The sequence below is a fragment of the Clinocottus analis genome, unplaced genomic scaffold (genome assembly GCF_023055335.1).
Source record: "Clinocottus analis isolate CAN_PGR_092001 unplaced genomic scaffold, fCliAna1.0.p SCAF_24, whole genome shotgun sequence".
Taxonomy (NCBI): domain Eukaryota; kingdom Metazoa; phylum Chordata; class Actinopteri; order Perciformes; family Cottidae; genus Clinocottus; species Clinocottus analis.
In genome coordinates, this window is record NW_027175976.1 from 7,250,001 (window position 1) to 7,277,500 (window position 27,500).

Below are 27,500 nucleotides of genomic sequence, written 5' to 3' on the forward strand. Positions count from 1 at the left end.
CTTATTCCAGCGTGTTGACAAAGAGGAAGTTTTCACCGGGAAAAAAAAACATAAAAAATGCTAATTAGTTAACCTCGCGAGGCCTTCGTTTGGCAGGTGATTTGACAAAGGGCAGATTTTTATGGAAGGAATAAAAGCTGTTGGGGCATAAAGATGAGAGGATGATCAGACAGATGTGGAGGGGAAAAAAAAGTGATGAAAGAGAGTTTTTGGAGAGAGAGAAGTGGACAAGAGTTGGAAGTCAGGGGAGTTATTATGGAACGAAGGACGAAGGGAAAGAAAGGGAGAAGAAAAAGACAGCAGGGGACAGAGAGGAAGGGGAGGACAAAGCTAAATGAAAGAGGGATTAAAGAAGAAGAGGATAAGGAGACGAGGTGACGGAGAGAACAATCGACAGAGGACAGATTCAGCGGGAAGGAAAGGGAGCAAGGAAAGAGGAAAGAGCAAAGAGAGGCGGAGAAGGAGGGGAGGAGTTGGGTGGGATGGGGACAAACCAAGGTGGAACCCTGATGATGCTAAATTTGGCAAAAGGAGAAGACTTCTGCGCGTGTGCGTGTGTGTGTGTGTGTGTGTGTGTGTGTGTGTGTGTGTGTGTGTGTGTGTGTCGGGAGACTTGCTGAATCGGCCGCGGTTCCAGTTTCACGCCTCTGAGTTTGACAGAGAGAGAGAGAGAAGGAGAGAGAGAGAGAGAGAAGGTCCCTTGCCGGTAATGTTCCCTCAGGGCGGGCGGACGAAAGGATGGAGGGATGGAAGGAGGGAGGTGAAGGGACAGAAGGAGGCAGGCAGGAAAGGGGACAAAGTAGGGGAAGAAAATGTATACCTCTCTTTGCAAACACGCCATCATTTCACAGGACAAAGGACGCCCTCTTCCTGAAGTCCTCACCCGCATCCTGCATGTTGCCGGCTGCACGTCTGGACCTCTCTGTTCACGTTCGCCTCGCGGCATGCAAATGCGTGCCTTGTGCGTTTGCATCTGCTCGCTCTACTTTGTGTACGCGTCCGACTTGTAACCTAAATCTGGGCGCCTTGAAGACTGCTACCTGGGAGCACGCTGTCTGGTTTCAAGTGTCGCGAAGTGGATTTCCATATCAAAGAAGTGAAACTGCTGGACGCCGGGGCGGGAGGGAGGATAGTCGCCCGCTGATTTTGAAAGTACACGCCGAGCCAAAGTCACGCTTCTCGAACCCCCCCCCCTCCGACTTCTACGTGAACCTTACCCTGTGCGTCCCTAAAAATACCCTTAGTGACGGCCAAAATACACACGCAGAAATGATTTGCGTGTGTGTGTCAGTTGCCTGTGCAGACTCTTTACATACACACCTGTGAAAAGCTACCTGACTCTTGTTATGCAAAGCATGCAAAGCATTTGCTGTTCAGTCCTGTGTGTGTGTGTGTGTGTGTTTGCAAATCTTACTCTTCATGCATTTCAGCTCCAGCGTTTCTCTCCTTAAGCAAAAAAGAAAAGCGCGTGTGTCAGCGGCGAGGTGTGTGCGCTAATGGACATCTAAATGCTGCTGATGTTACGTTGAATAGTTTAAGGGCCCTCAGGTCCCCTTAGACCAATATTGGGGGAGAAAAAGTGAGGGAGGGAATGTGACTTCTACAAATCGCTTTGACAAGGACACCCGCGCCTCGAGCGGCGTCCTCTTTCGCCTCATCGAACACACACACACACACACATAAATACACGCACACACACACACACACGCATACTGCGACATCCACACCTCAGCAGAATCGCGAGGTGACTGTTGCGCTCCGAACAGCTGACTTGGTAGAGGACGTTCGTGAGAGAGTTGTGCTGAATCTAGTTTTAATTCAGTTTTGAGAAGTGAAGCGAGAAACGGTTTGTTTGCGACGGGAGCCTTTTCATGTTTGACGAATATTGAGAACACCTAAAAACTAATCCATGGCATGTAGAGTAAACTAATCCAACCCTTAATCCCAAACGATGGAACAGGAAACGATGAATTAGAAGCGGCGACCTCCCATTCTGAAAAGGGCAGCCAACGCCGAGGTGCTTTAAACTTGCGTTCCCTCGACTGGCCACCAGGGGGCGACTCGTGTGGTTGCAAAAAAACCCGCAAAACTCAGGTTTTCAACCAACGCGTGACATCACATTCATTTCTTTGACACAGTCTAGAAGAAAGACACATAGTCCTTCAGTTGAAGGTGAAACAGCGGAGTTACATTTTGACACTTAAGACACACACACACACACACACACACACACACACACACACACTGGCCATCGTTGTATTTCACAGCGTGAAGTGTCTCACCTCGAAGTCGTTGGCCTTGTTGTAGTGCATGTTGAGCGCCCTGAAGAGCTCGGCGTCGCGGCTCACCACCAGCTCGTCGGAGGCGGTCACGCCCTCGTTGATGGTCTGCCGGGCGAACTTCTCCATCTGGATGTAGTAGAACTCCCTGAAGTTGCTGAACCACTTGATCAGCTGGGAGGTGATGCAGCGGTTGAACTGGGGAAGAGGAGAAAACACCAGTTCTGTTTAATGACGCAGACACGCCGATGAGGATTGTAACACAGATTTCTAACAGCACACCTTCGATTAACTTGAATTGGGCCTGCTTACTTTGGATTATCTGCATATGAATTGATTTTTTTGGGGGATATATGGTGCAGTTGTATCTCTACTGACAAGGTCACAGATCTGTAAATGTCTGATTCACACGATGAGAGGACGATTAAAGGGGCATTTAAGCAGGAGAAAATAGTTTAATTTCCCTGTTTATACATGATGTGTGTGTGTAAATGCACTGCAGTCGTCCACTTAACTTAAACCAGCACCCGTACAGTTAAACCCACTAACTAAAGTCCCTAAAATAGTCCAATGTCTCCACCTCATTAGCCACTAAAACGCCGTCTGCAGCTTGAGGGTCCTCGTTGGGGGAAAAAAGAGAAAGCGATCGGCCCCTGGAAACCTTTCATCAAACACGAATGACCCAAATATTATCTTATTGTTACGCCATCACGGGCTTTAAACCAACATTTAAACAGCTCACCAGGCCCCGCCCCTGCCCTGCAGGCCTCAGCGCTACACTGCAAACACCAACAACGTTCTCTTCAGGAAAACAAATGCGTTCTGTGAGGTGTCGGATCACACCACAAGTACACAAACAACTGCACTTAAGTCTCTACATTTTAACACACTTTGCAGTCCCCACTTTTTGCCACATTTTTTGTTTAATTTGATCAGCTTGTAAGTGCTGCATTGATGAGATATAGAGGGAGGAAGGAAGGAAGGAGCAGCGTGGAAATAATAATGGATTTATGTGTGAAATTACATATGTTATTAGCACGTGATTAGTGCCGGTTGTCGGAAATAATTTGTAGTCCTTTGTGATATTTTGTGTGTGAGCACATATCTACTTTACATTACGCTTCATTTAGCCGGCGCTTTTATCCAAAGCTTCTTCCAATAAGTGCATTCAGCCGCGAGTACAAACTCAGAACAACAAGAATCAAGAAAGTACAATTTCCTCAAGAAAGCCAAACTACAAAGTGCTGCACGTAAGTGCCATTTAAGTGCTACTAAAGTGCTACATTCCTTTATTTATTTTTTTATTCAAGGTATAGTCAGATGTGTTTTTAGTTCGAGGCGGAAGACGTGGACTTTCTACTTGCCCGCTTGGAGCCCAGTGAAAGTCTGTGTGTGTGTGTGTGTGTGTGTGTGTGTGTGTGTGTGTGTGTGTGTTCGGTGGAGGGGAAAAACGGCTTTGATACGGAGATTAAGCTCGGTATTGTTACAAGACATTGTCTCGCAGGAACAAGCGATGAGCGAGCGAGAGATGAATGGAGGGAGGTAGCATGGAAAAAGGAACGGAGAGAGAGAGAGAGAGAGAGAGAGAGAGAGAGAGAGAGAGAGAGAGAGAGAGAGAGAGATGAGGGGAGGATGACGGAGGGGGAAAGAGATATTTTTTCAGGAACGGTCAGAGGGGGTGACATAATGGAGCATAATTGGGAGGGTGTGTGTGTGTGTGTGTGTGTGTGTGCACAACAGAAGGGAAGGGAGTTGGTTTTACAAAGCATAGTGACAGGAGGGGAAAGTGTGTGTTTGGTGGGGGAGGTAGTGAAATGAACGTAATAACTCAGCAATTAATTAAATAGAGATAATAATAATAATAATATCACACCAGCATCTTGCAGTGGCCTTTTCTGTCTTCTTTTCTCCCAGATCCCCACTGGTAAGCAAAGCAAACAATAATGTTTCACATGTTAAAGGTATAGTTTGGGTGTTTTGAAGTGGGGCTCATGAGGCGCTCGTCCATATGGCTATATGGTTGTTGTTATAAGTAGAACACATTTCTGGGTTTGAGACATTTAAAGACATAATCCTGTTTCCACTTCTCTCTGAAACAAACCAACACCCACTCCTTCATTCGGTTGGATCTCTGAATAAGACGACGTAATGAGCGTTCAATTAGCTTTTATTAAACATTTAGGATGTGGAAAATGTATTCGGTTGCAGTACCAGAGTTGACCACAGGGGGCAAACTGGCTCCTGGCTGTACAACCCAGTCTGATGTCTTCTCGGAGTAATACAGGAAAAAAAACAACAACTATTAAAAAGTATGACGTTTGATCTCGCAAATGAGGAGTAGAATAAAAACAGCACTAAAATCTTCCTCAAAACACCCGTCCATCCCACCACCTGCCCTCCCTCCCTCCCTCCTTCCCTCCCTCCCCTCCCTCTGTCCCGTCCAGCTCATCACAATCAGCACAACCCGAAAAAAAAAAAAACAAGAGGCCAGAGACAAAAGACAGAAAGAGAATGGGGGAGCGGGGGGAATGCTGAGCTCGAGGAATGCCATTTCTGTTTACAACGAGAAGGGGGAAAGAGACAGTGTCAGAGAAAGTGTCAGGGTGCCTCCCCCCTCACCCTCCCTCCTCTTCCTCCTCTTCCTCCTCCCCTGTGATGGCGGGTGTTGTCAGCCCCCCCAGGCCACGCTGGACACACACACACACACACACATCCTTTAAGAATCTGCCCACTTCAACCGGATTCGTCGTGGCTCGGCACATTTTTTTATTTTTTTATTTTTTTTTTAAACATAGAGGACGGCGTGAATGTGCACGATCGACACAAATCTACAAGTGTGAACGGCGAAGGTTTCCTGCGGATCCTGGAAGAACCGCTGCTGCAGGAACTTTTTCAGAGCACGTTTTTGGGGGCTTTTCTGCTTCACTCGACAGAACAGGGGAGGCGTGGGCGTGACGTGTGCAAAAGCAATCGTACATGGGAGTTTCTTGTATGAAGAAACTACCAAATTGTGAATAGGATCATAATTACACCTGAATATGATGATGTCTTTTGTGCTGTGAAGGATTAAACGGCTTCAATGTTACTTTTGTTGAGCTCCATTAACACCTCAGACATGTGTTGCTCATTGCAATCTCTGTTTTTAAATGTGGCTGCGTCCCTTCACAGTCTTCTTTCTGAATAAAACACACAGACTCAAGCCGTCGTCTGCAGTCAGGAACACTTCGACGGCGCAATTGCCCGTTGCCAGTTGCATCTCAACCAGTCGACGAGCTGTTGCTGGTTCGCGTCGCCGACAATTGGCTGTGTGGCTTTAATTGACGAGACGCTAATTGATTCCAGCTGAGACGTCGCCTCAGCCTCTCAAGGCGAGAGTCTTCAGGGCTCTCGCTGACAAATGTGTCACTGTTTCGCGCTCGCGCACGTGTGTGCGTCAGCTCATGCAAGAAAAGAAAAAAGGAAAAAGCCCTCAGCTGGCAGGGAACTTGCGAGTGAGAGTGCGTGCGAGTCGGAAGGAGCTCCCCGAGCCACCGAGCGTCTAATTAATCCTCCCTCCTCCAGTCTTAACGAGCTCCTAATTACTCCCGCCGACTCCCTCAAGACGGGACGACGGAGGCCGGAGCGCCTCGTGACGACGCGTATGATCGTCTGGTCAGAAGGCAAGAGCTTCCACTGAGCGCAATTAAGATCCCGTGTGTGTTTATGTGTACACCCGCGCGCCCGCTCATCTGTGCTTAAAGCAGTTGTCAGCTCAACCCACTTCCCACAGCGAGCGAGGCGGCCATTGTGTGCGGGAGGCTCATCTTTAAGAACCAGTTTCCCAGAGACAAAGTCCATTCAAGTCCAATTAGGGGAAGCCATTCAGGGCCCTAATTCCCTTACAGTGAATCTGCCTGATCCTCCTAACACATGCTACTTATTGTTCCCTGGGAAGGAGGAGGAGGGGGGGGTAAGAGAGAGGGTGAGAAAGAAAAAGAGACAGTGACCCGGATTTTTGGAATATGTTAATGATGAATGCAATGAATGCAATGAGACAATGAAACAGGTCCACACACATACACTCACAGACAGACACACACAGACACACACTACTACTACCGAAGCCTGGAAAAGAACAGCCTCGTTCATCACAAATAGGATTATCCATGATTCATTTTTTTTTTTTATTATTAAGCGAAATTATATCTGCGGAGTTCCTCCCACGGATGAAATTGATGGATTAACTGGGATTACGACTCAATTAAAACTAAATTTGCATGTAAAGCGTTTGCATAAAATGCGAGTAATAATAAACTGGACTTTTCTTCAAGATTAAGTGGAATAAATATATTCTTCTTATGAACAAATCCAAACTGATCCTGCAGGTATTGTGAGGCTGATTGATCTTCTTCCTCTTCTATTGTTTTACAAAAACACACTGTCGTTTACTTAGAGTCAATCCCACGCACACACCATCCTGCTGCTGTAAAAACTCAATACAGTTATCCTTCCGCCTCTGAAAGTAGTCCCCATGCCCCTCGAGCAGTGCATTTTAACGCCATCATCCAGCTGTTTTAGGAGATAAGTGAGCCTCTAAAGAAAATAAACCACACATTAACTTTTTTCTCCAGCAGTAATCTGTGGGCTCGAGGCAGATTGCCTCGCACGTGGTGTCAGAGGTGTAAAAGTACAGAGAGACAGACGACCAATGAGGAGTTTCTGGCTTTGTTGAGTTATAACAATATATAATATTGCATCAGTCGCGTCCTTTAAAGTTGTACTCTGTATTTAAATTGAATGTATTTGCCTGCATTTCTCCAACAACAGGCCTTTCAACGTATTTGCATTATTACCTCAGTTGTTGTCGTCCCCATGCCGGAGTCAAATTGCCTTCTTACGCACGAGGGATTCACAGGAAATGATGCATGCATGTAAATCATCGTTACAGTATTTAAGTCCTCTCTAATTGCCGTATTAAATTACTGCTCGTCTTAATGACTACGACGTTAACGACGCATCGCCGCAGGAAATGAGACCGAACATGTAGACGTGTGAGGAAGAAAAGAGGCAAAACCAATTGAAGATGTGATTTTTTTTTTTCTTTTCAAAATAAAAGACTCAGACAACGCATTCCAGTAGAAACATGAATCCCAGTTCCAGATCGAGCCTCTTCAGTAATGCCGTCCATCTGCCGAGTGAAGTTTGGGGCCAAAGCACTGCAAACATCTCCTAATCTAAATCCATGTTTGTTGAGATGAGGGAGATTATATCCGTTTGGAGATAAACATACAGATTTGAGATTAGATTAATTTGATTAAAGCTAATATCAATCTCCAAAACGAGCCTATGCATGAACTCATTAGTCCTAATTCATCAATTTTCCAAATTAAAAGCCCAAAGCCGTCCGTTTATTTGGTCACATAAATGTTAATTATATTTACTCGGATAATTGAAAGTGAGACTTAGATGTGACGACTAAGCTGATTACGGGAAATTATCAACGTCCCCACAAAAGAGTTTAAAATCACTATGAATCTTGGGAGATGTTCTTTCGTTGTCGCAGAGAAACTGAGTTCAGACATTTACGATGTGTTTGTCACTCGTCATACTTGCAGGGGGACGAGCCGTGTGTGTTTATTACATCCGAATCACGCTTGAAGATGATTTTTCATGGAGCAAATGAATGATTGTAAACCGTGAAGGTTTCTATTTGAAAGCATCTCGGATTGAGTTCCTCTTAAATTATAATTTCCGGCAACGGGACTTTTTTTTTTTTTTTTTAAAAGACCAGAACAATATGCATCCTCCCGCTTTGTCCTCATTTTTGATCATTTCTCTCCTTTTTAATCGCCTGAACGGCGGTAAAGCGAGGCCCGGCTCTGCTCGCTGGTGTCCGTTTCCATCGGACCGGAGCAGGTGAGCTTAGCAACCTTGTGTTTGCCTAGCAACCCGGCTGTTGCCATGGCAGCCCATGAGGATGTGGCACTGCCACGAGGAAGTGGTCACCGCAGATATGAGCCAAAGGGCAGCTGGTCTGTGTGTGTGTGTGTGTGTGTGTGTGTGGGGCTGCTCATTTGAATACAGCGTCCTGAATCCGTGGAGGAGCCGTATGCTCTTTTTGCAAAACACGGAGCAGCCTGTAAACAACCAAACAATCGGCGCCTTTGTTTCAAAGCTGTTGTTCTGTTGTCATCCCCTCCATTTGTTTGTCAACCCCTCCCCTCGCTCCCTCTGTCATGTTCCTCCAACCCCCCCACACCCTCTTTAAACACACACACACACACACAGACACACACACACTTTCCCGTGGTCTCCTTTTTCCTCCTCACTAATTTGTTTATCTGACTCTGTACTCTTCCTCTCTTCCTCTCTCTCTCTCTCTCTCTCTCTCTCTCTCTCTCTCTCTCTCTCTCTCTCTCTTTCTCTCTCTCTCTCTCTCTCTTCCTCTCTGCATCCCGCCATCCGTCCCGTTCGTCATCGTTCATCTCGTGTCGGTGTTTAACTTTCAGCGAGTTCAACTTCTCATTTTACGTCGGCGAGAGTGAGAGTGGAAGCGTTGTTGCGTGTGTGTGTGTGTGTTTTGGGTGAAAGGGAGATGGAGGTTGAGGTCGGTGTGTGTGTGTGTGTGTGTGTGTGAGAGGGAAAGTGGGCGTTAACCCCCCCCCCCCCTCCAGCCCCAGACCGATTAAGGCCAGAAACTCTAATTATGCTACAAAGAAGTGACAGACTGGAGCACCCATCTGCCCTATAGGGTCTTTCTCACACACACACACACACACACACACACACACACACACACACACACACACACACACACACACACACACACACACAGTGTAACGGAATAACACATACAAACGGAATAATATCAGACGACAAAATGCATGAAAGTCACAAACAAGACAAGTGTGGGAATAACTTGACGGGGGAAGTTGGTGAGTAATTAGATCAGAGAACAAACAAAACAGAAAAAAACATAAGCGCATCTGAACGTCCCAAACGCCTCACACAAAGACGCATACCTGTTTACAACAGCTCGTCTGCTCCATCTGTCACTGATTTCTGAGCTCTGATTGAAAAGACGCCGTTGAATTCCCATCGTTTGTCTCTCCATCGCCGCCACGGTGCAGCGTGACCTTTAATACTTCTGGTTTTAATGATCTAACAGCGACTTAAGCAAAAAGCCTATCGCACAGATCCGTCAGTCAGTTTGGTTTTAACCCCCGAAAACATCGTAGGGTCATTGATCGGCTGCTTGTGTCTTTGCTAAATAACAACTTTGGCATCGTGTTCGGGATGAAAACCCCAAAAAAAACAACAGGAAAGTAAAAGATTGAATGAGGAGATACATCGATAAAAGGTGGACACAAGAGAGCAAATAGGAGAGAGACACGAGAGAGAAGTAAAGAGGTCTCACCTTGACGTCTGAGAAGAATATTTTGAGCATGTTGGAGGACGGGTAGCGGGTGTAGAAGAACATCAGCTTGGCCTTCTTCAGGTGGTTGGGGGACAAGCCCTCCTGGATCTAGAGAGCGGGTCAAGGAGCTTCAACCTCACGAGGAACATTTCTACCAGAAAACCCAAAACGCACATCTGTGTCCGGAGGCCTTCACTCACCGAGCACACATTTCATGCGGCTATTGCCGTCCGAAACGACGACTCGGAGGCCCTGTGGCACGACTGTCAAGGCGTCGAGTATTTAACGCGCGCGCAGTTTTCCAAATCCTTTGGTTTGAGCTTTCCGTTGCACGTGTGCCACAAAAAAAGGCTCGTGAAACCGAATAGGAGCCCCGTTATAGACGGATGGAGAAGTACAGAAACGGTGCCCACTTCCCTTTTCTTTCGTCATTAATTATTAAAAAGCAGTAGCCGGAGCAGACGCGAGTGTGTGGATAAGATTCTGTGACCGCAGAGCGATTAGTGTGTGTGTGTGTGTGTGTGTGTGTGTGGGGGGGGAGGATGTTTTACTTCTCTGTTTTCTAAGTGACCACTCCAGGAAACGGGGCGACGGCACCCCCGTTTGTACTTTCCAGAAACAATAAGAGACGCCCGGTTCCATTTAGCCGGCGAAAGCGAAAAGGAGAGCCGAGCACCTGCTGGCTTTGGATCAAATCCCACGTTCACTCCTGCAGCCGCGTCGTCGATCCCACTGTCTCGACCAGGAATATAATAATTGTGGAGGCCGCAGTGTGTGTGTGACGGTGTGTACGAGTGTGTGTGTGTGTGTGTGACAACAGCTGTGCCCCACCACGCTGCCATTTCCCCACCACATTAACAGCCCTATAATCTATCAGAGACGATGAGGCAATCAATGGAACCCCCTGCAAGGTCAATTAGCACACAGACAAACACACACATACACACACACACACACACACACACACACACAAACCCCAGGGGCCCTATATGGCTGGAGAGAGGGAGAGAGGGGCATCAGCAATCAAGGGAAAGAGAGAGAGAACGGAAGTGTGTATAGGAAAAGAGAGAGGGAGCAGCTTCGGGGCAGGAAGCAGAGGAGTTCAAATTTCCAGTTTGTCATTTTATTTTTATGTCCAAATCGGGTTTTTTTTTAAAATCAGGCACACATATTTCATGAAGTGCAACTGTGCCTATTATCTGAGGGGAGAACTTACAACATGACGCCGAAAACCAACGAGCGCTCGGACTCGCGCCAAATCCACCCGACGGCTGGAGAAGCGAAGCGAGCCGCTTCGCCGTCCATCATTCATCCAGCAGCGTCAACAACACCGTCCGCTCGTTAACATTCATGCCAACCTGCCGCTATCTCTGTGTGTCTGGGTCACACAATACACGACAACACATTGTGTTCACTTTGTTTCCTGTGCACACACACACGCATGAACAAACGCACCGGCGTGACTCAGAGAAAAATGTTTTTGGGCGGTATCATCATGACAAAGAGCAAATGACGTGTGTGTGTGTGTCTTTCTGTGTGTGTGTGTGTGTGTGTGTGTGTGTGTGTGTGTGTGTGTAACAGTAGCTAAAGTGAGTCAGTGAATAAACAGCGCAGCTTCGTTGTCTTGCTCTCCTCTCCCGTCGGTGTGTGTTTTGTTCATCCTGGTGCACATCTGTGAGTGTGTCTGTGGGTTTTGAGCAGGGCTCACTGTATCAGCTGTAACATGACCTTGCTGCCAGGTGTGTGTGTGTGTGTGTCTGTGTGTGTGTGTGTAAATGGGGGGTGGGTTTGGAGAGGGGAAGCGAGGGAGGGGGGATAAATTCATAAATGAATGGGGGACATCTGCTCAGCTCCGTACAAAGGATTAAAGATACACAGACCTGAGAGAGAGAGTGTTTGTGTGTGTGTGTGTGTGTGTGTGTGTGTGTGTGTGCGTGTGTGTGTGTGAGTGCCTCTCAGGTGAACTCCGATCGATGCAAAACACCTTAACCTAACTGCCGGGCTTTCTTACGTACGCCGACAATGCCGTCACCATTTCATCAATACCATGCAAATCACCCGCGGGTGCTCAAGCTCGAGGCCGAGAAAGAGGTGACAGAGCGAGAGAACGGAGAGGAGCTGCTGGATTATTGTGAGAAGGATCGCTTCCTTCTTAAAAAAGTAGGAAGCGACGAGCAAATTGTGGCCTTTTGGAGAATATCAACTTCTTATTAGTGAGATAAAGTGTTCAGGTTTTCCAATAGAACATAAATGATATAATGATAATAATAATAATACAGCATTTGAAGTGTGTTGGTCTGTGCGGCTGCTGTGTCTGAACTGGTTGTGTGTGTTTTAGTGGCTAAATGTCAGCAGAAAAACGATCATTTTAATTGCGCCTCATGACATAAATCATTTCAATGCGCTTCCATTTCATCATCTTTTTAATTTAACAACTTGGTCATCTTTTCGATGAATGGAGAATTGATTTAAGTTAAAAAATATATATATATAAAGAAATTGTTGTATCATTAGTGTTCTCGGACCAGAGGTCTAGAAGGAAAAGTTATTTCATTTCCAAAGATAGAAATCAAAGAAAATAACTTTTTTTGTTGTATGAATAACATATCATATGCGTACAAATAATAATATGAATGATTAAATAGACGGAATAGTGGAGAATAATTAACTCAAGCTGTTAATAAAATGCAGAAGAAAAACACCAAACAATTTTCGATGTGTTTACCTTCAACATAGAGAAGAGAGTTGAAGGGTGGTCACCATCTTTGAAATACTAATGTCCAATTTCAAAGACTTTTTCTTCTTCTTCCAAATGAATGGAAAAGCATTTTGGAATGAATCGGCTCCGCAGGATCAAGAGACGTGTCAAATATTTCCTTTTTAATTAAAGCAACATCTAAATTGGCTTTGAAGACGACACTGTGATCACGTCCCCGTCGCAGCTGCAAGGAGTTCCTGTTTGTCGGGTTCAAAGTCTTATTTTTCTTTTCACTTTGTTCTTCAAGCGTGCACGTGCGTGCCTGTGTCTATGTGTGTGTGTGTGTGTGTGTGTGTGTGTGTGCACGTGTAGTGGCCGGGAGAAGCCCTCTCCATATGAAAGGTTAGGGACGGAAAAGATAAACAGCTACCTGCAAACACCTGTCCACATGCACATGCCATGCAATGTGCACGCGCGTGTGTGTGTGTGTGTGTGTGTGTGCGTGTGCTGTGAAAGGTCGCAAAACACACACAGCTGCCGAGCAACTGCAAACGAAAGCCGACAAACGAAAGCGAGTGGGAGAAGATGGAGGGAGACGAGCGGCTGAAAACATTTTAGATATTACACTTCTCCTCCTTAAGTGTGCCCACACACACGTTTAGAAAGCTTCCATCATTAAGGCCGAGCGTTCACCTGTTCCTCTCCCGTGGCCTTTGAAATATGATTAGCTTTGAGCGGCCCCCCCCCCCCCCCCCCCCACACACACACACACACACACACACACACACACACACAGAGCGAAATATGATTTGCTTTGAGCGTTTATGTACAAAGTCTTTGTGATGAAAGAGAACCTAACAGCACAAGAGTGTCTCGGACTGTGTGTGTGTGTGTGTGTGTGTGTGTGTGTGTGTGTGTGTTGAAGAGCTTTCTCAGCACCTTTAAACACCACAACCTGCTGCACAGACTTAAAAGAGCTCGAGAGAGCAGCGCGCGACCCGTTTAATCTTCCCCCCTCTTGCAAGACCCGTCGCGGCCCGTTTCATCTCGCCACTCAGCGAGGAAACAAGACGGTCAGGCCCGGAGCCAATTAATGCAGATTCATGTCTATTATTTAAAGATTTTGTCCGACTAGTGTCAGGATGTCTCGGCTCTTAGAGAGCGGAAGATAAAATCATCGCTGATTTTAAACTCTTTCCAAGAACACAAACAAAAAATGCTTCGAATGGTGATTTCATATAATATGTCAGTGTTAGACGTGCTCAACGTAATCCTCACTAATCCCAACGTGTCCCAATTACAACCTGCGTGCTTATTGCATATAAATGTAAAGCTGGATTTCATTAGTTACAGATCAGAAGAGTCACATGCACCGAAATATAGAGGAATAAAAAGGTTATCTTAACAACTGAAACACTGTCATTTCAAGTTATATTGTCCAGCTCTACTGGCAGGTATTGTATATTAATCTTAAGGATATTTTTATCGAAATAATGTCGCTTTAAGACTGTGATTAAACAAAAAAAAAAAAAAAAAAAGGAAATAGTGTTTAAAAGTTGAACAAATCTGAACCTAACCCCAGGATCAAAACGGTTCAAAGCACAAGAAAACACACCCACACACACACTCGCGCACATCTGGACGGTCATAAGGATACGGTGCTGCCCGAGTAGGCCGACATGTCGGCCATGTCCTGCAGGTCCCCGCACTCCGACTTGATGAGGGACAGGGACAGACCCTCCGGCCCGTGCTGGCCCGGGGAGCTCTGCCTGTGGTGGTGGTGGTGGTGGTGGTGACTGAGATGGCCCCCGCCCAGCGACGCCATTTTGGTTCTGAGGCTGACGGCTTCCCGGGTCACGTCCATAGAGTCGGGGGAGGACCGGTGATGGTCCTTGGGCCCCGGAGGGTAGCCGCCTCCGTGCGAAAGGGGGCTCTGAAAGGGGTAACCCATGAGGGGGAGCGGGAACGGGTGGCGAAAGGACGGAGGGCTGAACCCGAGCGAGGCCGAGAGAGGAGAGGGGTGGAGGGAGTGGTGGTGTGGGAGGGGAGGGGGGGGAAGAGAGGGGTTGCTGTTCTCTCCTCCACCTCCTCCGCCGCCGCTTTTGCGCACCACCAGCGGCAGGGCCTCCGTCTGGTCGTGGGGCGCCGGCAGGCCGCTCAGCCTGCCGCTCAGGCCGCCGAAGGAGTCCAGCGGGCTCGGCACGATGACGTCGCCGAAGCAGTGCAGCCGCTGGCCGGAGGAGTGGTAGTTCGGGGTCGGGCTGCCGTCGCCGTTCATACTGAGGGCCAGGGCGCCGCCGCCGCCGCCGCCTCCGCCTCCGCTGCCAAAGCGCGAGTCCGGGGTGAGGGAGGGCAGGGTGCCGAAAGGGGGAGGGCAGGAAGAGGACGAGTTGGAGGAAGAGGAGGGCGCCACCGGCGTGCTGCTGTGGCAGCCGTGGTGGTGGCCGACGGCCTGCTTGGGCGAGGAGAAGCCCTTGACCACGGTGTCGACCACCTGCGACACGGCGCAGTTCAGCTCCTGCTTCAGCGTCTCGGCCAGCTGCCGCCCTCCTCCCCGCTCCCTCCGCTTCATCACCCGCTCCACGCTCCTCTCCGCCTGCCTCCTGGCGTCCGCGTCGTCCTCCATCTCCCCGTCGATCAGGGCCTGCTCTCGGAGGAGGGCCCGGGCCCGGTCCAGGAACAGGCCCGGGTCCAGCTCGGACAGGTCGTCGTTGCCGCGCCGGCCTCTCTCTCGGTGCCGCTCCTCCAGGCCGTCGGAGCGGATGCTGTCCTCGGACAGGTTGCCGTCCTCCTCTCTCTCGCCGCCCCGGTCGGCCTCCCCGCCCTCGCCGTTGTCCTCGTCTTCCTCCGTCTCCGAGTCGTAGATCTGGTAGAACTTCTCCTGCAGCTGACGCAGTTGTTTCTGAGTAACAGAGGGCAGAGTGTCAAAGAAGATGTCGTCTGAAGCTAAACGTCACCATGGATTTACTCGAGGAGAAAAGAGAATACGACAGTATGTCTGAGATTCTACGGACAGACATGAAAGACTTTTTTAATTGGCTCCAGGAACAGATTCAAGGATCCGAATAGCATAAAGATATTCCTTGAATCTGTGCCACATTCTTTCTTTTCCTCAAATCCTTGGTTCTTATTGTTTTGCTGTGCCCTAAGTTGCTAATCAAAGCATCAACTCGGCAACTAAATTGAACATATGAGCGGCTAACGTTCGTCCTTCCACCGACCTGCATGTCCTCCAGCTGCAGCTTGAGTTGCCGTCTCTCTTCCTGTCTCTGCTCCTGCCGGGAACACACGAGCTGGGTGAAGCTGTGCTGCTGCTGCGGCAGGCGCTGCTTCCTCTTGTTCTCCCTGTAAACCTCTCCGGCGCCGCCCGCGCCGCCCCGAGAGCCCGGGGAGCTCAGGAGGGAGGAAGGGCCGTCGCTCCGGCTGTGGCCGTGGCCGCCGGCGCCGTGGCCGTTGCCGTCTCGCCGGTGGCCGTTGCTGCCGTTGCTGCAGTTCTCGTTCTCGCGGTGGCCCTCCTGGCCGTGGTCGCCGTTGGGCCGCACCAGCGGCGAGTGGCTCATGCCGCGGATGATGTTTTCCACGCGGGCGCGCTTGGCGCGGAGGTGCTCGTCCGACAGCCGGTCCAAGTCGAAGGTGGAGAGGGAGAGCGGCTGGGAGGGAGCGTGGGGGTTGAGGCCCGAAGGAGCCGGCGGTCGACCGAAGGAGGCGGAGGAGGGCGGCGGGGCGAGGGCCGGGCCGGGAGAGAGGCAGTCGGACGGGCTGTCCCGGTCGCGGGACGAGTTGCTGCAGGCGTCCTCGGCGTGGATCTCGGAGCCGCCGCTGGAGAGAGCGCCACTGCCCTGTGGCGGAGGGAATGCAGAGTATTTAACCATGGATGAGCATTGAGGACTATGTGTTGTGGTTGATTGGCAGTGTACAATACAGATGCATCAGTTGGCGGCTGACGGGGTTTGCGTATACCTGGAAGCCCGAGTCGCTGCCTCCGTTCTTCCCCATGTTGTTCTTCAGCAGCTGAGAGATGATGGTCGCCCCGGGGAAAGGCATTATGGCGTCCTCGTACGAGTTGGCCCTCTTCAGCAACTTCCTCAAAACATTGGACTTCTCCCCGTCGCCGCTGGCGCCGCCGTGTCCGTGGCCGACCAGCGAGCAGTCTCCGTCCTGGTTCGGGCCGTGTGATTGGTTCATGCTTTCAAACAGGGTCTCCCTGGCGTGGCCGAATAACGCGCTAGCCACGGTTCTCTTCACCCCGATGTCGACACGTCGGCGCTTGGTCTGTCTGCTTAGGAGGGCGGTGCTGTCATGATCAGGCATCACGCAGGGCAGCTAAACGGACATGACCAGGGGTCCTCGCAGACACGCGGGATGAGAAGAGTTACCTGCGAGAACGGAAAGAGAAACAGCTTGCTATGATTTCAATCTTTAAAATGTCAGCTGGAAAGAAGCATTTTGATAGTTTTCATGGCACAAATGAGATAAAAAATTGTGCATAAAGTGATTAATTTTCAGTCAGAGAGAAACCCAATCATTGAACATGGAAGCTGTGTTTGATGCCTTCATTTTAAAAATAGAAATAACTATTTTAAATATATATTAATATTGTGAATTGTGAGATAAACTAGTGCAAAAAGCTGAATTGAAACACATTGTTTTTTTTTTTTTTGAGCTCACAATTATTTCTTAGAATCAAATCTCCACAATGTAAAAGACATTTCATGTTTTGTCGACTAAATCAATCTCATATTTTACCATTTCAACCATCAAACCATCCCAAAAATGAAGAGTTGCGCAACATGCCTGACTGGAGCAAATGGAGCAGCCACTTTTATCCATCACCAAATTCATAAAATTACATATTTCCGCGCATCTCTGGACCGAAAGCCGAGGGAAGCACTTTTCTAAATAGTTCAAGGAGATATTCCCACAGAGGAGTAACACCTGCCTTTTAATAACCAAAACCATTTCCCATTTCCTCCTCGTCCCCTGAGGCATAACCTTGATTTCTGCATCTTGTGAGGAATCGACAGGCTCTCTTATTGTCAGAGGAATTTAACGCCACTCTGGAGAAAGAAAGGGCAGATTTGTGTGTGTGTGTGTGTGTGTGTGTGTGTGTGTGTGTTCATTTCATTTATGTTCACAAAGAAATAGGTACTTCACTGACATTTCTAATATCAGGGAATTTAGACGTGAATGAACTTTGGGTATTTTATTTCGACGAGAAATGTATATTCATATAACTGCTGCCACTTTCACCAAGTTCTCCTCATCCTGCACATTCAAAGCGTGTTTTCTCTTTCTGTCATAAGTGATTAGAGCATATCTATAATTTGACGAGTGTAGAAAGGAACACTTAAAGTGACCGGGGAAGCACCGCATGAAGGTTAGGTTTCTCTTATGATGCTCTGGAAACGCCGAAAATGAGAGTTGAATTCACAATAATTTGATTTATTTGACCGATACTTCAAATAAATTACAAAACCAAACTGAAAATACAGGACATCATGAATAACCACCTCAACCTGATATCTTAAAGAAATTTTTAAAAAAAGTCTGAATTTACCGTGCAGGCTGCTTATCTTTTTAATTTCGAGATCAAATTTGGTAAAAAGCTCATTCTAAATCGTCTGAAAATAAATAAGCCGTGGCCATTTGCAAAGCGGTGCATGCTGGAAGTGGACGTGTGCTCGCTCGGGTGCCCGGGACACACATGCATACATACCCGCAGCGTTTTCCATGTTACATGTTTGCATCTGTTTTGCAAGCGATTTCAGGGTCAGGTCTAGGGAAATATTGCAGAGCTGCTTCCTACAACAGTTTGGCAGAGCCGTGCCCGTGTCCACTTTCCATCCCACTGTTAAAAATGTGTTCAACGTGCTCGGACTCACACACACACACACACGCACTGGATCAGGGACGCGAGTAAAGACCCCCGTTGTGCTCCTGCAGGGGCCGTCGCCGAACGAATTAGTGTCCGAACCGGGGAAAAAGGGCGAGTTTGTGACTCTGGGTGTCAGCGTTCGGAGACGAGAGGTGTTCAGGAAGACAACAAACAAAAAAAACACACACTCGGCTCCTCGGCGCAGTGGCCGGCAGTGACCCAGATACACTCACACATGCGGGACATGCATACTATCTGTTTGCGTAGGATTTGTTCCTCTGGGCAGAGGTCTGGCACACACACACACACACACACACACAGAGGGGAGGTAGAGAGAGAGCGAGCGACAAACAGTCTAGATTAGGGGTCCAAAGAGCTTGGAAACCTGGTTACTGAAATGTGCGTCTGAGGTCAAATCGAGGGTGCATGTGGACATTACTCGGCTCATAAATACTCTTGGAACAGCAAGCAGCAATGCAACGTGTTTAAATAGACAAGAAGTTCAGCAACTGTTGCATTCATGTTTGAAGGTGAGCACTGAAAGGAGATGTGAGAGTGTCTGTGTGTATTTGTGTGTGTGTGTGTGTGTGTGAACTTCAGTTCTAATCTGCATTTGAAGAGCTCTGCAATTGAGAACTGAAATGGGAAGTAAGTTAACTGTAAATGTCTTATTTCCATATACCAGCGTGTGAAACGTCACTTCAACCGAGACTCTGTCTCCATGTTTTTAGACTTTCATCCAAATCTTAAAATGACAACAACCAAAAAAAAATAGAAAACAAGGATAACATGATTTTCCAAAATGACTTTTCATGGGAAAACTTTTTGTACGAGGTTGTCGTAATTTACACACATATACTTCTGTCTGCAGAGGAACTGAGGAACTTGGTTATTAATGAAAGAGCATCAGTCCTCTGATGGGAGCGCATCGCGGAGACTTTTACGCACCGCGCTATGGACGGCTGCTTGGCGCAGTTAGTCCGCAATAAAGACACGACAGCGGGAGGAGAGCTCGGCTGGCACCCGCTGCAAACATACCCGTTCATCCATTTATTAAAAAGCCCATAAAGTTGTAGTGAAGTAGTGACGCGTTGCCCTTGTTTGATTCCAGCTCTCTGGACACGAGGCTGGCTTTTAAATGACGGACAAACACATTGAAACTTCAAAGCAAGAGGATGTCGCTCCTTTTTTTTGCTTTCAAAGTGAGAATCTGAATATAAGAAGACGGGTTTAAACACATTTTCATTACCTGACTTGTTAATCAGCTGCCGATGATAAATGAAAAAAACAAAAAAAAACAAACACGAAATCCAAAAGTAACGGCAGGTGCGTAAATCTAAAACCCGCAAAACTGGCAACCAAAGTGAAGCAGCGAGCAGTGAACTAAAAAAGCTCATTTTAATTTTAAAAACACGCTTCCATGAGAGCACTGAGTTGACGGAGTCCCGTGTCGTTCAGAGAGCCACGAAGTCCCGAGACCGCAGCGCGTGAAGCCGAACACGAGAGAAACAGTTTTGAGGGGAAAACAATAATCCCCAAATTCATCTAAAACCCTCCGCGACGAGTGACGAGGATGGACCCGCGTACTCGAAGTTAAGTTCCAGCGAACACGGTCGGACAGACCACACACACACACGCACACACACACTCACACACACACACTCACCCGATATATACGAGCTCACGAGACACAATAATGCCGGCCATAAATAATAATAATAATTCGTGGTTCCACTTACTTCTCTTTCTCTCTCTCGAAGTCGCCCCGTCGAAGAAAAGAAAGGGCGAAACACCAGAGACAGATCCGCACTCGTCGTTGAGATCAATGCCGTAATTTACTACGGCAAAGTGGAGACGTATGCAGAGCGTGCGCGCGCGCGCGGGCGCGAGGGCGTGTGCGCGAGAGACACGGAAAAAGAGAGAGAGAGAGAGAGAGAAAGAGAGAGAGAGAGACTGACAGGGAAAGTGCACGAGAGAGAGTGAGCGAGACAGAGAAAGAGAGAGAAAGAGAGAGAGAGAGTCTGCTCTTGTGCGCCGCTCTCCTCCCGGGACGGGAAGTGTTCAGTATCGAGCGCACCCCGGTCCGTCCGCCTCTGAATCCTGTCTCGCGCTCCGACCGACTGCAAGACTCTCGATACGACTCAAGGAGAGCGACTCTGCGCGTGAAGGATACGCGAAGACGCCGCGTCACCGCTCCCGGAGTGAGGTAACGACTCCCCCTGACCAATAAGGAAGCGGAGCCGCGGACGCTGGATTTTATTTATAAGAGGAGCAACCCCCCGAAAGCACGCGCAGCCAGAGCGGAGAGGGAGAGGGAGGAGAGAGGAGCGTGAAAGTCAGGTTCACCGACCTTTCTCTTGACGGAGAAGCTGCAGACACGTTTAGAGAAGCGATTGTGTGTTTAACTTCAAGCGGACTTTAAGTTCCCTTCTTGCGTTTCAGCGTTTGCTTCCTTTTTAAAAAAAAAAACATTTTATTGTGTATACAAATACATAGTCAGGAAATCAAAGCAGTGGTTTTTAACACCTTTACTTACTTCCAGACTTGTGCCTTTAAATGAAAATAACTTTCAAATGGGAGTTGATTGACAGGCCTCGGCCATTGTGCTACAACTGCTTGTTAACGAGCTCAGCTTTATGGTTATTGCGGGTTTCTTTATTAATAAACAGGCTTTTGAGTGTACCTGCTTCTCTTCTCCCCCCCCCCCCCCTCTCACGTGCACCCTGTCGATACATGTGTGTTTCAAAGCAGCTGTGTGCGCGTATTTGGAAACAAGCGCGCGCCTCCACGGAGCTCCATGTCAATCAGAGAAAGTTGCCCCCCGCCCCCCCAAAAAAACGCAGAAACTTCCGACCCCTTGTCTTCCAGAGATCAGGGGTCAGACATGCAACCCCCTGCGCCTCAGAGGGAGTCCGGGTTTTGCTGCAGGACCCCGCGCGGGGAGGATCTCACCGGTTTCCAGCAATCTAGTCCGTCCTAAAGACACCGAGAGAGCTGCACATGAAGCAACAATCACAGGAATATTTCCACGTTGAGGCGAGTTTTAAATTGCAACACGCTGAGGCCTTTTGAGAAACGGGAGTCTGAAGGACCCAGCATGAATCCTGCAGCGGCATGTTGATTTATTGCATCTGAATATCCGCGTTCCGTGACTCGTTTTCTATAAAATAATCTTAATTTCAGTTCGCGGGGACTGAATGAAATTGTTGTGTGTTCGTTGCATTGCTATGTCGAGTTAAAGCGCGTGCACGTTCCTCCAGTGTCGAGGCTCACTGATGAGGCTTTGCGTTCATATTGCAGCCAGCAGGACGCACCGCGGACACACAACACGAGTGTCCTGTAGATCTCACAGACAGGAAATAATAAGATGAAGCGATTTCTTTTTTTCTTTTTTCTTTTTTAATTTTGAGGAAGTTAATCCAAGTAAAACAGTACAGATTAAACAATGATGTGTATTAACCCGTTTATGAATGAGGCAGATTATGTCTCGACCTCACGAAAAATTATGTGAGAAAAGTAGAACTCTACATAATATATTGATTGATTTTGGTTTGATTTTAAAAAAGCCGTTTGTGTCACATTAGATGAGAGATTAACTGGATTAACTCAGACTTCTGCTGTACGTGCGTGCGTGTGCGTGTGTGTACAGAGGAATGCCAGCAGTGTGTGTGTGTGTGTGTGTGTGTGTGTGTGTGTGTGTGTGTGTGTGTGTGTGTGTGTGTGCCTCCTTTATGGAAAACACATTTAAATTAATAAAGCGTGTTTGCATTAAAAGTTATTGAGATGAAACCAAACGAGGTCATTCAATATGGAAACGGAATGTCTCCATTATTATTATTATTATTATTATTATTATTATTATTATTATTATTATTATTATTATTATTATTATTATTCAACATGAAATATCCTGCGGACCCCGCTGGAACAAACCCGGCAGCGCGAGAGCTGCGCGTGGCCGCGCCACTTATCCAGCAGCTCTCCTCTTAACTTAATTACGCACGGGAATATAATCGGCATTTACACGAAAGTTACACAATTATTTAGCCTACTCGTCAGGCTGTGACGTGCGGGGTTTCATTAGTAGAAAAAGACAGATATGAAGATGAATATTCCCCCGAGGAGACAGACGTGTGTTGCGTGTCGGTTGTCCTCGCACGCAGAGGACAACAGGCCCAGTTCTGCTAATGATCCCTCGCCATGTTTGGCACAGACATGGCGGTTTAACTACACAACGACACACACACACACACAAACTTGTTGTGCTATTTTTTTTTTAATTTGTGTAGTTTAATACTTTGAAATGTCTGCGGATATTTATCTCTTTAAATGTGTGATATGAGGAGGAAATGCGCACTTTCAGAGACAATACGTTTCGCAGTCTGGACAATATGTTTTATGGAAAATATGTAACTGAGGCCGAATGAAATGAGGCAGCTGTGTGTTGTGTGGATGGAGAAGAAGAGGAGGGGACAATTGTGCTCATGAAACGGAAGGAAAAAGAAAATAATGCCAATTTAAAGGAACACATTTAGACCACAAAAATACCAGCTACATGATGACCAATGCAAAATAAAAAAATGTAAGGAGAGAATCATCTTTTCTTATGAGCCTTCATATTGAACATGCGTCTGCAGCTGTTTTCACAAACACAAGTAGACAATAAATGACTGCTATTAATGTTTAACTCCTCGACCTCCCTGCATGTGTACACGCCTGACGTGGCGATGACCCCCCTCCCACTTTGCCTGTGTGTGTGTGTGTGTGTGTGTGTGTGTGTGTGTGTGTGTGTGTGTGTGTGTGTGTGTGTGTGTGTGATGGAGAAAGTGTGTGTTACTCTGTGTGTGTGTGAGAGAGAGAGAGAGAGAGAGAGAGAGAGAGAGAGAGAGAGAGAGAGAGAGAGAGAGAGAGAGAGAGAAAGGGAGAGAGAGAACGTCACACACACACACAGGAGGTGAAAAGTGCTGGGTTGTGTGTGTGTGTGTGTGTGTGTGTGTGTGTGTGTGTGTGTGTGTTTCGGTCACGGCCGGTCACCCCGAACTCTCCCTGCAGTTTACTGAACACCAACATCCCAGAACGACCTCACAACCCCAAATACCAACAGTTAGTGTTTTTTTTTTTGTGTTGCTGCTGATATCAAAGGACCAAAGAGTGAAATCAACAAAGAAACAACACAACATCACACGTGCAGCAGCTTCTGAGTGGAAAGCATTAATCTCACTTCTGCTCCAGGTAACAAGCTCTTCCAGCACGGCCTCATGTGTTCAAGTATCACCCAAAACCAGGTTTTGAAGAACATCAAAAAGTGAGTTTCTCATGCAGTTAAAGATACATCTCAGATAAATATCGAGTCACGAGTCACGGGCCACATGTTTGTTCATAATCTTAAACGGTTTTTATTCCAGTTCCACTTTTCAGTTTCAACCAGAAGACACGCGCGTCGCCGTGCGCTCCGCGTCGCTGCAGCTCTGGTTGGACGCGTCGATGGTGTTTCTCCATTTGTGAAACGTGTGGATCAGTGCCCAAGACGACGTCCTCCAACGTCTTGTTTTGTCCACGGCAAGAATATATACTCAATTTAGAGAAATTAAGAAACCAGAATATATTATTTAGGGAGCTTCAATTGAAGAAATTTGACGTTTTTTCATAGAAAATGACAAAAAAAAGAGTTGCAGATTAATTTAATAGTTGCAGCTCTGGTGAGTTTTCCTCTTTCCTGCTGACACCAAAATTCTCTTATGTGTTATATTTACGAAATATAACAAACTAAGAAGCTACATTAAACACTGAGGTGCAGAATAAGTGAGGAGGGAAAAGATGACTTTATTTATCAGGAGCAAACTTTTCCTCACTGGAACAAAGTCGACTCTGCTGCTAGCGAAGCTGCATCTTGCAGGTAATGTGACTAAAAAAACAACCAGCATATTCTTCTTCATAATGGCTCCATGTCATGAAAAGTTCACTTTGCTAAAAGGTTGGCACGCCACATAAGGACGCCTTACACACACACACACATCGAGATGTGTGTTTTATCTCGGCGGATCATCATCGCCCCGAAAAGCGAGACAAAAAGGGAATAATGAAAATAGAAAGGCAGAGAGGGGGAATAATGATAGGCCTGCCACTGATGGAGGTCTGGAGGTAAAGACAGATGGATGCAGAGGTTTCTCTTTCTGTCTCTTTCTCCGTCTCTCCGCAGTTTTTTCCCTCGCTCGCTCTTCTCCTCTCTCCCCCCTTTTCCTCCTCTTTCTCTTTTTCGTCTGCTGCCTCTCCATCAAGATGCCATTATTCAGGACATTAGCGAAGAAGAGCTAAAAGCTCTCACTGTCGAGGAGGGTCCCAGGGTCCTTTCTGAGAGCTGTGACGCAAACACACACACACACACACACGCACGCACGCACACACACACTCGCGCGCGCACACACACTTTGACTACAGAAGTAGCGTGTGGTACAGGTGAAGAGGTAAGAGGTGGTGAAAAAGGTCTTATTGCAGACATTACGGCATCCAGGCTCCTACACTCTCCTCTGTGGCCAAAAACATGGACATTAGCTGACACAAAGAAAAGTGAACGGTGCTCAATAAAGCACACTTTGACACGTCATCTTCTCCCGTTGCTTTCTCTCGTAATGCCCTTGAATTATGCAGAGCGCCGGGTGCGTATTGTGCGGATGAATATAGGGCGTCGGTGTGTGCGATGTGCTCCGGATGACGTGACGACCGGCAACAGGTTCCGGGGAATTATGCTGCGTTTGATTGTGCGATATATGTCATCATAAACGTATGAGGGTTTTTTCTTTCTTTTATGAATCTCTTAAGCGTGGACTGCATTATTTTGTGGCAGAATACCTGAAGGGTTTCTCGTTGATGAGCTCAAGTTGACCCGACGCTCCAAAGATAAGTGTTCCTGAGAGCATATGCGTCGTTTTAAAATCTATTTTGCGCACTTATTACCGGTACAATGGTTCCGCCTGTGTGGACGTTACAGGTCGAATGTCACGCCGGCGATTCAGAACACACCAACAAAAGACGCGAACACTTTTTCAAAGTCTTACTAACGGCTTCACCAGCTTCTGACCCAACAGAAACCAGCGTGGTTAAAGAATGACATCACTTCCCATCTAAATGTTGTTGGCCACGGTTTCAACCGTCTCTCAGCCTTCTGTCTCCGTCCCGATGCAATGAAGCGAGGAGGATTTACACAATGTTGTCTAGAAATGACGTCCAGGTGCAGCTGACCTCCGAGGCAACACGAGGAACGGTGAATAGTTCTTACAATATTGTTCTGCGTGTCGTCACTCGATGAGCTGAAGGAGATGGAGCAGCGGCGACGGGTTGGAACGAGATGTGGTCACAATAAAAACATCTGTATCATCAATACAAGATGTGGTAGAACCCATAACATCTGGGTCAGCTGTCGGAGAATACGTTTCAGACATAATAACATCTGGATCATATGTAGTAGAAGATGTGATATGAATAATAACATCTGGATCAGCTGTAGTAGAATATGTTATAGACATAATAACATCTGGATCATATGTAGTAGAATATGTTATAGACAAAGTAACATCTGGATCATATGTTGTAGTAGTAATTGTGATATAAATAACATGTTGATCATGTGTAGTAGTAGATGTGATAGACACAATAACATCTGGATCATATTTAATGAAAGATGTGGTGGACTGGACGAGTTGTGGCGTTTGATTAATTGATTTTATTTAGTCTTTAATTGCTCTTCATCACCACATCTGTGTTCGTCAGAGTCAGAGGTCTATAAAAGTTCATTTCTGCTCTTCATGTTCAAACTTGGCTCTTTAACTTTTCCTATAATTATTCCATTTCCTGAGCTCGGGGACTTGGAGGGTTTTCATAATTCATCACCCTCCTTTCCCCCTTTTTCTTCCCCCCTCCCCTCCCATCACAATCACTGTACTACAAAACCATCAAAATTATTCATCTGTTCCCTTTTTTTCAATTTGCCATTCTTTCTTTCAGTTCCTGTAATTCATGTGTGTTTTTCTTTCTCTTTATCAGTCCTATGGAGCTCTACGCGGCTCATGTATTTATTCATGCTTTTCTGCCTCTGATGGGCGACATGGACGGAGCTGAATGGAGGCAGTGTGTGCGTGTGTGCGTGTCTGCGTGTGTGTGTGTGTGTGTGTGTGTGTGTGTGTGCGCGCGGCTCCGCCGTAGACCTCCTCCATTGTGCTGATTCGGAGAGAAGGTCTTAATCTAGCCGCTGCCATTACCGCTGCAGAGACCTCCAGCCTCCGCCTCCCCTCTTGCCCTGATGCTGTGCCCGGCCGCGGAGGCCCTTTAGTGGGCCGACTGGCAAGCCAGATCAGGGTCTCGGGGTCCGTGGCTTGGCACGGATCCCTGGTCCTCATCCTCCACCACCGACGCCCCTCCGCAACCCCACAATGAAGCCTCCGTCCTGGCCTGACTTGGCCCCCAAAGCCGCCTTCCTGGCTCGGGGCCTGGATGGACAGGAGAGGGGGAAGAAAGCCTGTCGCTGGATGTGCAGTGGAGTGAGGAGAGGTGGAGAGGCTAACAATGCTATCACAGGGCTGGCGTCCGTCTCTCAAACACACACACACACACACACACACACACACGGACACATACTGCCGCGCTTGTCTTTATTTATCGCAGCTCTTCACACACAGACGACAACAAAGGAAGAAAGGGGAGTAAGCGGAATAGAGAGGGTCAGAAACAGAAAGGGAAAGAGGAGAAAAGAGAGGAGAGGGGGCAGAGAAAACGAGAGGGACGGAGCTGAAGAGCTGCTTCAAGGATGGAGAAGGGGAGACAAATGGAGGCAAATGTGCAGAGGAGAGCGAGAAGAATTCAAAGAAACATAATGAGTGAGATGGAGAGCGGAGGAGAACACGAGGGACACGATGTGAATAAAAGAGGAGAGGAGGCAGCGGTGTTTTCCACCAGTCTGTTGGCCGGAGCCTCCGTGACATTGTCAGGCCTCCGGGATCCCCATGGAAACAAAAATCAACATGTTCGCCCCGAAATGCTTTCATTAACGCCTTGTAGTCCAGCCAAAAAAACAGAAGAAGGGGGGAAAAAAAAAGGCCCGACGAGGGACGAGGAGATGCCGAATAGAAATCCCATCACGAATAATGCAAACAAACAAAGGATGAAAAAAAAAAGACACACAAAAAAAGAGCAAAAACAAACTTGGTCAAAGCGTTTTTTGTGTGTGTGTTTTTTTCCCTCTCCCCTCCGACTCGTTGA

At 47.5% G+C, this 27,500-nt stretch overlaps 2 protein-coding genes across 3 annotated transcripts in view; one reads left to right on the plus strand and one right to left on the minus strand.

Annotated features, from left to right (window-relative positions):
- The window catches only part of LOC137794269 (prospero homeobox protein 1-like), a 32,129-nt gene extending 11,676 nt beyond the window's left edge, over window positions 1-20,453 (minus strand). Inside the window, exons 1-6 of one of the 2 annotated variants that reach the window (XM_068590996.1) lie at window positions 19,988-20,453; window positions 16,334-16,749; window positions 15,595-16,212; window positions 14,031-15,275; window positions 9,676-9,783; window positions 2,283-2,477 (exon numbers count right to left, since the gene is read on the minus strand). In XM_068590996.1, the coding sequence (XP_068447097.1) occupies window positions 2,283-2,477; window positions 9,676-9,783; window positions 14,031-15,275; window positions 15,595-16,212; window positions 16,334-16,684 (2,517 nt within the window). In that variant the 5' untranslated portion in view covers window positions 16,685-16,749; window positions 19,988-20,453. Of the gene's footprint in view, window positions 1-2,282; window positions 2,478-9,675; window positions 9,784-14,030; window positions 15,276-15,594; window positions 16,213-16,333; window positions 16,750-18,089; window positions 18,138-19,987 lie in introns of those variants that run through there. The other variant, XM_068590998.1, reaches the window with a different exon arrangement.
- Window positions 1-27,500, plus strand: part of ccdc28a (coiled-coil domain containing 28A) — a 142,844-nt gene that overhangs the window by 36,281 nt on the left and 79,063 nt on the right. The gene's annotated exons all lie outside the window — the stretch shown is intronic.